We start from the raw sequence: 11771 nt of genomic DNA on the forward strand, positions 1-11771 counted from the left end.
AGGTCCCTGGCTCTGAACAGATGATGGCAGAGGAGATGACCCTCTCAACAACAGACTTATAGAAGATCTGCAACATCTTGCTGGAAACCTTGAAGGAGTCTGTCTGCTCTGTCCCTTCTTGATGGCTTCACTGTTGAGTCTCCAGTCCAGTCTGTTGTCTAGATGAACACCAAGGTATTTATATTCCTCAACCATCTCCACTTCTTCTCTCATGATGGTAANTAATAGGGTTTGGTCTGACCCTGTTTCTCCTGAAATCTACAATCATCTCCTTTGTTTTGTTCACATTAAAGATGAGATGATTGTTTCCACACCATGTCACAAAGCGGTCCACCAGATCTCTGTCCTCAGCTTCTTGTCCATCTCTGATACACCCGACAACTGCAGAGTCATCTGAGTATTTCAGTAGATGACAGGAGTCTGACTTGTGCTGGAAGTCTGCTCAGAGAATTTAAAATAAAAATAAAACTCCAGCTCAGGCTCTACAGGCCTCAGTTAGCAGGTCAAAGGTCAAAGGTTATGGCTTGTTTAGGTAGATTGTTGGAGAAAGCATCTTCTCTTTAAAAATACCATGGCAGCATGACTTAGGTTTGTGAACTTTTATCTGAATTGGATCAAAACCAGACCAAAGGACAGGTGTTTAATACACAGCAGCAAACACCTGATACCAGCTGTCAGCACGGTGGTGGAGGTGTGATGGTTTGGGCTCCTTGCAGTCATTGAGTTGACCATGAACTCCTCTGTAGACCAAAAGACTCTGGAGTCAATCTGTCTGACAGCTGAAGCTTGGACCAAACTGGGTCAAGATGCAACAGAACAATGATCCCAAACACAGCAGCTGATCTACAACAGAATGACTGAAGAAGAAAACAATCAAGGTGCTGGAATGGGCCAATCAGAGTCCAGAACCTCAACCTGATTGAAATGCTGAGGTGGGACCTTCAGAGCTGAGCAGGAACAAATGTCTGCAAACCTCAATGACCTGAAGCAACACTGAAATGGATGAAGGGGTTTTTGGTTGATTTTTTTATATTATACACACACAGCTGGAACATTAGGGCTTCATTTTTGTTTAATAAATGATGACATGATGGAATATGTTGTGTGTTTTTGTTCACTTGAGGTTAGATTTAATTAACTTTAGAACCTTGTCAAGACCAGATCAGTTTTATTAAATCCTGGTTTTATTTGACTTGAAGATATTTATATGTTAATTTGGGAGCGGGGGCTTGTTGATGGAAGCAGGACAATACATGTTTACCCCCCTCAATGTAAGTAGATGAGCCCTGCTGAGGTTCCAACTTTAAAATTCACAGGTTTAAAACACAAGCAGACAAAGATGTCATGCTGTGTCCTGCAGCTCAGAGTTTCACCGGGTTTCTTCAGTCAGACGAAAGGCTCAGACCCACCATTCATTCAGCTCACTTCTCAGAAAGTCAACCAATAGATTTATTAGTATTTCAGCCATTAACACTCTCCAAAAAACGCTTTACATCAAATCCTGTAGTTATTTACAAGCACACAGCAGCAGCAAACTGTAGGACTTCTTATGCAGCCTGCAGACACTTCCTGCTCGGATACGTAGTGTTTCTGCTGGAGTAAATGTGTAATGGGACACTGACCCATGGAATGTTTAGAAATCAGTGCTCATGTGAATTACCGTGAAATACTTGAAGATTGGAAGAGATCCTGTTTAGACTAGCCATTAGCTTGTCAGTCCAGTCAGAGCTACACTGAGGTCATTCAAAGAGCTATCTACAACAGGTGAGATGTTCATTGTTCAGAACCTTTCCATAAACCATCCGACCGTCTTCACTTCATCATGCACCTGCACCCACAAATAAAACCACCCAGAAGAATGTCTGAAACCAGTCAGGTGTGGAGGATTTGTCCGGTTGCTGTGGACTGAAACAACTCAATTCCCAGACGTTGATTCAGTTGCAAAAAATGGTTTTAAAAGGAAAACAAAATGGCATCAAACCCTCTATATTCTTATTGCTGAGTAAAACTGGACTACTGTACAATGGCTGAGTTTCCTCTCAGCCCAGGACTTTCAATGCAATAAACATAAAACAGCCTTCTTGTTTTTTTACTTTTTAGATCAGAGGTGTCCAGTCCTGGTCCTGGTCCTTGTGGGCCACTGTCCTGCATGTTTAGGATATTTCTCTGCTGTGACACAACTGATTTAAGTGATTAGCAGACTGTTGCAGAACTTGAAGACCTGCTGAAGAGCAGGGAAACATGTAAAACATGCAGGCTAGCGGCCCTCCAGGACCAGGACCAGGACCAGGACTGGACACCACTGATTTAGATCAAATAAAGCACAGCTATGAAACACTTTAGATGCTGCTCTACTGAAACCTAAAACATTTATAGATAATAATGTTTTGCAGTGACACATTTTAAGTCAAATAAATGAACTGTAATCAGACTACTTCTCATTGTCTCTTGGAGCCACTGGGAACTCTACAGGAGCCTCAAAGATGTCCTCTACGGGACAAAAGTGTCTCCACTCAGACGACCTCTTCCCCGAGGAGTGGCAGGAGTCCTCTTCGCTGTCTGACTCAGTAGTAAGTGCACCAGTTGCTGTAATCGCTGGGCATCAGGCCACCAGTGATGAGCAGGATCAGGTCCACAAACCACCAGATTCCCAAACCTCCCAGGGTGAGCAGCTTTCCCACTGCGGTGCCAGTGTGACCCAGACAAAAGCGATCCACGCCAAAACAGCCCAGGAAGAAGGAGTACAGCAGGGTGGTGATGAAGTAGTGTCCAGTGTACCTGTGGAGAGAACAACAACAAGTAGTAGTTAAACTTCAAAGACTTTTTTTAGCCCTGATGTGTTCAACATTGTGTCCTTAAATCATAATGTCTATCATTGTGATTATGGTGAAACGCAGGAGGAAACCCAGTCCTCCAGTCCTCTTTGGGTCTTTATAGCTCAGACATACTTCAAATTCAATTCACTTTATTTATATAGCGCCAAGTCACAACAACAAGTCTGTACAAAAACATTCACAAACATTATAAAAAATTCCAATCAGTAAAAGTTATCTAAGGAAGCCAGCAGATTGCCTTGAATCGTGTCCCATCCTGAGCAGCACATTATTGACAGTGGAAAGGAAGAAACCTCCAGCAGAGCAGGAACGAGGCTCGTTATGAACAGCTATCTGTCTCAACCAGCTGGACAAACACAGTTTAAACGGGTCACAGAAGGCATGACTTTACATGACTGAACTGGAGTTTTGGTGTGTTTAATAGTTTTCACACAATCACAGTTTAACATTTTTCCACAGAATGGTTAACGGACAGCTGATGTCACACTAACCTTTGAATTGTCTAAATTGTTCAAATCTTTTGTGAACAAATGACTTCCACAAGTGTTTGGTACATCAAAACGGCTGCCTTTTAGTTTTCTTTCACCCAGTGTGTCCCTCACTGCTGTACGACTTATTTCCTCTCAGATTAACCCAGACTTCAGAGAGGGCACAACCAAACTTCCACAGGTTTACATATAATTTCTTCAAAGTGGAAGAAAAACACATCAGACCATCAGAGCTTTCTGCTGCTCATGGTTGAAGAATGTTTTAAAGATCTGACTTACAGTTTTTGTACAATGATTATTTCATTGTCTCTTTCTGTTTGACTCTTATCAACTTGGCAGTCAGGGAGTGATAGATGCAGGTTACCACGGTGACCATAATGAGCCACTGGTGGCAGCTTTAACATTTGTTCTGATTGCAGTTCTTCTACAGTTCATACATCAAAATGTAACCATTTTTCTAAGCTTGGATAATCCCAAAGTTATGTCTGAGCGCAGCATGATGGAGCAGTGGTTAGAAGAAAAAGGCCACAGGTTCACCACCAAGCTGACCAAGCTGCAGCCTCTCTGTGTGTGATGTTCTCCCCTGCACCTGTGTGGGTTCCCACAAACAGGACTAGAGCCAGAACTTGGTGAGTACCAGCTCTTTCTGTTTTCACCGCAGTAAGCTCGGACTGCAGCACTGGAAATCTGGCGTTAACTGAGCTCCAACTCTTTGTGTCAGGAGCAGGGGCGGGCTCATGGAGACCAACAACCAATAAAGATTTACTGAAGGCCATGTTTACAAATAAACAGTTTCACATTTACTCTGCTTAATTTAAGGCAGAATACTTCACTTCAGCATAATTAACAGCTTTAATCAGCAGCGGATTAACATTTTATTACAGTTTGTTTCTCTGTGTTTTGTTGTTTTTAATTGCTGGCCACATAGGACAGAGCAGCAGGTCAGACTCCTTTCACAATTACTGTTTCCAACTGAACTCATAAACACAGTTTGAAGCTCTATTTAGAAATATTTTTGACTCTTAATCTCACCAGCTGGTGTTTATGGATCCTGCTGAAATCCTGTGTGTCACTCCCATTAGCAGCAATCTTTACAAACACGATCAGAGATCATAAATGAGCGTTCAACAACACCAACTGTTGTTTAAAACAGTGTTTATGAACTAAACTGGTGATATTAAGACACCTGTTTGCAGGAATAATAACACAAACCCTGTGATCTGTGGAGATAAAGTTTGATCAGAATCCAACAGAGGGAGGAGCAACCAGTCACTGGAAGAGATGTTTAATGGGACACAATTATGGAGCTCTGAGTTGGCTCTCTGGCTGTGGAAAACCAAACTGGTTCTTAACTTGAACCAGGTAAGAACCAGTTCCAGCTCCAGCCCCAGCCCTGGAACCTGTTTAGTGGGGAAACCCTATCAGGGTACTCCAGTTTCCTCCCACAAATCAAAACCATGTATGTGAGGTTAACTGATGACTTTTGTCTGAATAGGAGTGAGTGAGAGAGTGAATGCTTGTCTGACCGTTGGAGATGGGCACCATCTCGCCTGGAGCCCGCACAGAGAAGCAGGAAATACAAGAAGATGGATGGAAGCTGCAGTGGTGTCAATCAACAATTCTGCTGAAAATTTACAGTTCAGTTTAAGGGTTATTAATTTAGATTTCACACTGAATAAGTGAAAAAACAAATGACAAAAAAAAAAGTCCTGCAGGACAGATCTACAACAGACAAAATGTCCGTCTCTCATCTTTGTGCAGTTACTGTAGAGATGAACTGTGTGCTGACGAAAGAGACGTAATAAGGCAACAACTTGGTAGACAGTGCCTTCTAGTGGTGAAATGTGCAGAACTGCAGCAGTTTGTTCAAACAGTAAATCACCAGCCTGTCAGCAACTTCATCCATATTTTATTCAGTTAGAATAAAATCTTTTTATGTGGAGTTTGCCTTCCTGTGTTCTCAGGGCACTTCCCTTTCCTCCCACAGACCAGAAACATGCACGTCAGGTTAACTGGTAACTAGGTGTGAGTGAAAGCATGAATGGTTGTCTGTCTTGTTTGTCTCTGTGTGGCCCTGTGATGGACTGTCAACCTGTCCAGAGTGTCCCCCGCCTCTTACCCAATGTCCACTGGAGACAGATACCAGCAGTCCTGAATGACAAAGTCAGCAAAGAAAATGAATGGATGTATATTTTTGATTCTGTTAATTATAGTTCTCTGAGAAATCTGAATAATCGTTATTGGCAGGTCAGAGCTGTACAAAAATCAGAAATTGATATTAGTCACAAAAATCAATGCATTTCTATGCTGAACTAAAGACATTCTGTAATGACCATCTGAAGACATGACACCAGACTGATCTCCAGGGAATTTGTTATTTTCCCTACAAAATATCTCCAAACTTAGAGCAAAAGAGGAAAAAAAACTTGATCTTGAGCAGAACTGATTTCAAACTTACAGCCTTAGTGAATAATGGGCTATTTAAGTGTCATATGATCTCACCTGTTCTGACAGGCCCCAGAATTAACACCAGTCCAACACTTCTAAGCAGTACCAGCAACCACAAAGCAAGAGACAGCATGAAGACCAAGGATCTCTCCACACAAGGCAGAGACAGGAGGGTGTGGAGAAGTTCAGATCAGGGTTGGCTTATAAAAATAACCCAGGACCCGGAACATTCCACAGAGCTCCATTAAATCCATTATTAGGAAATGGAAAGATGAGGCCACCACAGCAAACCCACCAAGAGAGGGTCGTCCACCAAAACTCAGAGTGGGTAAGGAGAAACATCCAGGAGGTCAAATATAACCTGATGGAGCTGAGATGGAGGATCTGTCCACAGGACCACTAGAATTCATGGAAGAGTGACTGATTAAGGGACAAAAAAAAAAAAAAACTGGATTGTTTTGAATTTCCCAAATGGCCAGTTGGAGACTCGTCAAACATGAGGAAAAGATACTGTGGTCAGATGAGACAAAACCTGAACTTCAAGTCTGGTGCAACTCATTGTCATTTTCTGTTTAATAATAAAACCACCATATTGTATTAAACTTTTAAATGTTCTCCATTAATGTAGTCAACCTAGATTGGAATTAAAACACCTCCATTAAAAAAAGAAAGAAAAAATCCCAAACTCAAACATACTGCCAGTTTTTATAGACAGTAACTCTGTTCCTGTTTTCTGTCTCAACACCTCCTGAGGTGCAGTCGTTGTTGAGGAAGAAGAGATGTGTGCTCTTCCTCTGTCGTAATAACAACCGCACCTCAGGAGATCTATCTGTTCAAGCCCTAAAGTTTCCACATGACACAGCCTCATCTGAGATGGTGACGAGTCTGCATACAGGTGAGACACTGAGCAGCTGGGACACAACCATACAGCTGACACAGATGACATGGTAGTCAGTGCCCACTCTGGGATCCTTCAAGTGTTTACAGGTTCCAGAAATCGTAGTGTGAGTTCATCAGTGCATCACAGATTCAAAGAACAGGCCTGCAGGGGGTGAACCAAGTCAGCAGGTCCATTCTCCACAGCAATGAGTTGGACCAGCCACCAGAATTATTTGCTGTTGTTTTTTTATTCTGGACAGGTTGACACTCCCCAGTAGGTTGATTAAAAAACAAAAACCAACAACAACAAAACAAACAGTTATACAAAATGGCTGCAAAGATTAGCTAACCTGCTTCTGTCCGTTCATAATCTAGTGGGCCACAGTCCACAAAAGTAAAAACTTTGATGAATAGAGCCGGCATTGTGGAAGGTGTGGAGTGTAACTCAGCAGGGCGTACACAGGGCAGTAAACATTAAACGTGTCTCAGACACCTCCCATTCTAAGGCACAGATCGTCACACCATCGAGCTGCAAATGTTGGCCGTTCCTGCGCTGAAACTGACAAGGTCAGTGTGTCATGTTGTTTGTTTGGTTTTTACATTTTATAATATATTGATGTTTATGACAGTCTAAATATGGTCTCAGTGCCGACTGTGAAAGATCTTTTCAGTTATGTTTGCAGAAGTGACGTGTTGGTGGGAGTAGTAAGACTCCAAAGACTACTTGCATTTTAGTTTGCATTGGTTAATAAGTTAAATGACAACATTTGATTAGTTTCAAATGAATATGTTTTATAGGTTCTTTTAATTTGCTGTTGAATGTTCTATGTTAATGCAAAGACATTAGGGGAAACAATGATGGTAGACCAGAACAAGTGCACCTACAGGGATCTGAGATGGACTGAAAAAAAATCAGACTATTCAACTAATCAGAAAAAAATTGACCAATTAGTCAACTACCAAAATAGTTATTTGTTGCAGCCATAATGCATGTTGTATTGTAAACAACTGTCAGACAGACTTACATCGCTGAGCTGTGCAGCCCAACACAAAACAGTCCAAAAATCAACATTTAATGAACAAATAAAAACGGTAAATGGACTGTTCTTATATAGCATCTTTCTAGCTAACCAGGCCACTTTACAACACAATCTGCCCTCATTTAGCCATCCACACATTCATACAGCACTGAATGTCTACAAAGCTAACCTGAATAAATCATTCTATAGAGTCCAATCAGTGCTTAAACTCCCTTCATACACTGATGGGGCACATCGGACGCAATGAGGAGTTCTGTGTTGAACCTTCAACTCTCTCATTGGAGGATGACTGCTGTAACCACTGATCCACAGCCGCCACTAATAAAAAGACTATGGAGTCAAAACACAAAGAACCAACAAATGTAGAATGTTCAGGTATGTTGAAATGTTTTTTTATGCGATTCTCTGCATTTCTTATTGGTCCAAGTCTGCAGAGGTCAGGAAACGAAGCTGCAACACAGCAGCGTTTCCACTAATCCCTGAATTTTCTGACCATGAAGGGAGGGGGTTGTTGCGCTTTTATTAACAATCAATAAATTTAACATTTGACTAATAACATAAATGAATAAAGTAGTACATAAAAAAGTAATAGTTGTTTTTACCTGAATAGTTAAATTACAAAGTGTGCAGCGTTTCTCACTGCAGTGTACTCTTCAGGGCTTCTCAGACAGTTCCAGAGCTTCTTGGTAAGAAAAAAGCTGTTTTTTGTTTTTAAGCATACAACCCCTGGCAAAAATGATGGATGGATTTAATTTTTTATTTAAAAAACCTAATATTAATCACAGCCATGCCACAAAGCTATATTTTTTTAAATTCCAACCTTCTGGTATTAAGAAAGAAAGATAATTGTTGTAGTCAGTTGCAGTTGCTTTTTCTAGATTAAATAGAGGACAAAAAATATGGATTTAAGTGATGGAATCAAGTTTGCTGTATCATCTCTGGCTTTTACAAGCTTGAACTCTTTAAGGACAAACAATCCTCTCCATCAGTCTGCCTTTAACTGCCTCTTACTGCTCTTGTCAGATCAGCTTTGCAGGTTGGAGTCTCGTAGCCAATCGTCTCAGAGCACTGTACAAAAACATTTACATACATTATAAAATGCCAGTTAGTAAACGTTAACTAAGGAAGCCAGCAGATTGTCACATTTTCCCATCCAGTCACCCACAGTCCATGACTGATTTCCTTCAGCTCACTGTCTCCTTGTTCTTTTCTGTTTGGGTGTCAATGATGGCTTTCATTTGGCTTTTCTGTATCTAAATCCCATTTCTTTTGACATCTTACAGTTCGGTCACAGACTTTGACTCCAGTTTTCTACCACTTGTTTCTCATTTATTTTGTTGTTCATTTTCTGTTGTCAAGACATTTATATTTAGGTTTTCTACTTTGATGACACTTTGATGTCTTTCTTGGTTAACCAGCATGCTTCCCTTTTAAACCTTCTCATTTGGTTTGCACATGGTCCAGATGTTAGACCCAGCTGACTGGGAACAACCATCCTTCGTTCCAACAGACATCTCTGGTGTTGGAGCCATGATTCAGGCCAATCTGTGTTGAGGTGTGAGAACGTCAACCAGATTTGATCTGATGCAGGTGTTTGTTTTAGAGCTGCAACATAATATTTTTCTCAAATTTGAGTGATTCCATCTTTTATTGCCGTCCACTTAATCTAAGAAAAACAAGTGTCAGTGATCATCTTTCTTTCTTTATCATTTCATAATACTAGAAAGTTGGCATTAGAAATCAGAATAAGAATCAGAAATACTTTATCAATTCCCAAAGGAAAATTCAAGTTCTGAAAGAAGGCACTGATAACAAATAAATCAGGGTAGTTAAAAGTAGATTAACAATAGGAGAACATGACACAGTTACCCACTTTTATTGAAGTTTGATGGCTGCATACTCACATCTTGATGCAGTTTTTTTAACACAGTGGTAACATGTTGGCCTTGTTTTTGTTTATTAAAAAAATGACATAACGGAATCTGTTGTGTGTTTTTGTTCACCTGAGGTTAGATTTAAATGATTTAAGAACCTGGGAAAGACCGGATCAGTTTTATTATGTTATTTTATCCAGATATGTAAAACCGTAGACCTGAAAAAGGTGACTTTATTTTCCCTGTGACTGAACATGTGTACTTTATGTTGATGTGGTCGGTGTGATAACAGCACATTCATCCACTCTGTGTGTCACACAGTCCTATCTGTACTACCAGGTATGTGGTGTCTCTTACTTGATGCAGGGTACATTTTCTCGGGGAAACTCTCTGGGCCCAGCACATTCTATATCATCGAGCGCAGTGCAGATAACCTGGGTGTGGTTCACCTCCTTCTGCGTCTGGCCGCCCCACTAGAGAACAACAGAACCATGAATTGTCTTTTTAAACCAGTCAACATTTAGGATGAAGTTAAAGTACTCACGCTGACACAGCCGTAGCCCAGCTCCTGAAAGGCGCTGTAGTTCCCAGCATGATCCACAGGCTCCTGACAGAAGATGAACTCCTCAGGTCTTCCACACAGATTGAATTAAAAAAGAAGACAAGATTGTTTCAGTTGCACAGCTGCCATCTTGGGTTTGCAACATAAAAAAGGTCATCGCTTCAAAAACACATTTTATTGGCTACTATGTTAGAATTTTGAGACTTTGCATTGGTGATGTATAGGAAAAATACGCATAACTTTATTTGTCATCTAATTTTTTACTAATGGTTTGTGGGATAGCTGATTTTTAAACTTTTTGTCCAACAAAAGGTTACTTGATTGTCCTGATGGTGAAAATGATTTTAAAACAACCCAATAAACTGTTAGTTTATGTTTTTACGTCTGTATGAACCAAACAAACTAATTAAGATACATGTCAGCGCGTGCTTTTCTGGCTCAACCAAAGTGTGGTGTTCATGTGAAAGGTGCCTCTCAAAAGGTATAAAATGATCATTTTCTGAAGTGACTTCATCTTACAGCTGGATAGTTTTGATAATATTTAATTTTAAAAAATGAACTGATCATTTTTTATCCCAATCATTAAACCCTTGCTGAGAGTTTCATGTTAATGACTAAAGAACTGCAGATGAATTTTATGGTTTAGGTCACAGGTTCTCACAAAGTTTTAGTACAAATTAAAGGAAGTTCATCACACCATAGGTTGCATTTTAAAATGCTGTACCTTTTAAGTTTTAACTCCGATACATAATCTTGAGACTATGTAAAAATAAATACATAAAACCAGCTGTTTTGACACGCAGTTCTCCTGAAATCTTTGCTAACTTCCCACTTTCTGTATATTTACTTCCTGTTGAATTCATAACACTACCCAAACCAAACTTAGCTCTTTAAAAAGTTTCAATAAAAAATGTATTTTGGGGTTTATAAGCGCTGATTCTAGGTGTTGGTAAAAGGTAAGCTACCTTCATTTGTCAGAGTTCCGGTCAGTGTAGCACGTAGTTAGCATGAGCTAACGCTAACTTGCTAACGATGAGAAGACAGATCGCGCTTTACTTACAGGTAGCTGCAGAGGACGACTGGTGACGGGGGTTTATACTCAAACACCTCGGTGGAATTATCCGCCTCATACTTGGGCTGCTCGCTGAACGGGAGGGTGGTAGCTCCCTGACCAGGAGAAACAGTAGCAGCGCTAAGATTGGTTGTCGACGAGTTTTGGGAGTGGATTCCCTCCAAGCATTGTAGCAGTATGACTGTCAGCAGCAGCACAAACTGGCCACACAGCAGAATATAACTGACTGAAATCATAGTCAGCCTCAAAACACAGCGTGAATACACATAAGGTTCATGATAAACAGATATATCCAACTAGCCTCATCCCTAGTGATGGGTCTGACGACACTGAAACCTCGGCGCATGTGCCGAGGAAAACAAGGCGAAGCCCCGTGTCGGTGCGCATATCTCTTTAATAAAAACCACGTGACCAATACAGTTCCTGTGTCGTTTGGTTGTGAATGCGCCAAATTGTATTTATAAACAGAAAATGTATCGACACGTTTGTGGGTTTTGTTGGATGGAGATAGTTTGTGTTGTTTGCTTTGCGTTGGTTTTTGGCTTGTCATCGAAAACTATGGATCAACCAAGGA

The 11771-nt window shown here is 40.7% G+C and overlaps 1 protein-coding gene across 1 annotated transcript; it reads right to left on the reverse strand.

The window, feature by feature from the left end:
• Positions 1-1428: 1428 nt before the first annotated feature.
• On the reverse strand, positions 1429-11562 carry tm2d2 (TM2 domain containing 2). Its single transcript, XM_017404334.3, has 4 exons — positions 11186-11562; positions 10108-10195; positions 9921-10036; positions 1429-2778 (listed from the first exon to the last, which is right to left on the reverse strand). The coding sequence occupies exons 1-4, from the start codon at positions 11431-11433 to the stop codon at positions 2565-2567; spliced, it is 666 nt and encodes a 221-aa protein (XP_017259823.1). The 5' UTR covers positions 11434-11562; the 3' UTR covers positions 1429-2564.
• Positions 11563-11771: the final 209 nt, after the last annotated feature.

Source organism: Kryptolebias marmoratus, linkage group LG1 (genome assembly GCF_001649575.2).
Source record: "Kryptolebias marmoratus isolate JLee-2015 linkage group LG1, ASM164957v2, whole genome shotgun sequence".
NCBI classification, from domain to species: Eukaryota; Metazoa; Chordata; class Actinopteri; order Cyprinodontiformes; family Rivulidae; genus Kryptolebias; species Kryptolebias marmoratus.

Bases quoted from the DNA above. Each gene is read 5' to 3' on its own strand.
- tm2d2 (XM_017404334.3), bottom strand. From the start codon at position 11,433: ATGATTTCAGTCAGTTATATTCTGCTGTGTGGCCAGTTTGTGCTGCTG. The intron at 10,196-11,185 runs GTAAGTAAAGCG...TCTGTGTGGAAG, and splicing joins GTCGTCCTCTGCAGCTACCT to ACCTGAGGAGTTCATCTTCT. The intron at 10,037-10,107 runs GTGAGTACTTTA...GTTGTTCTCTAG, and splicing joins TGGGCTACGGCTGTGTCAGC to TGGGGCGGCCAGACGCAGAA.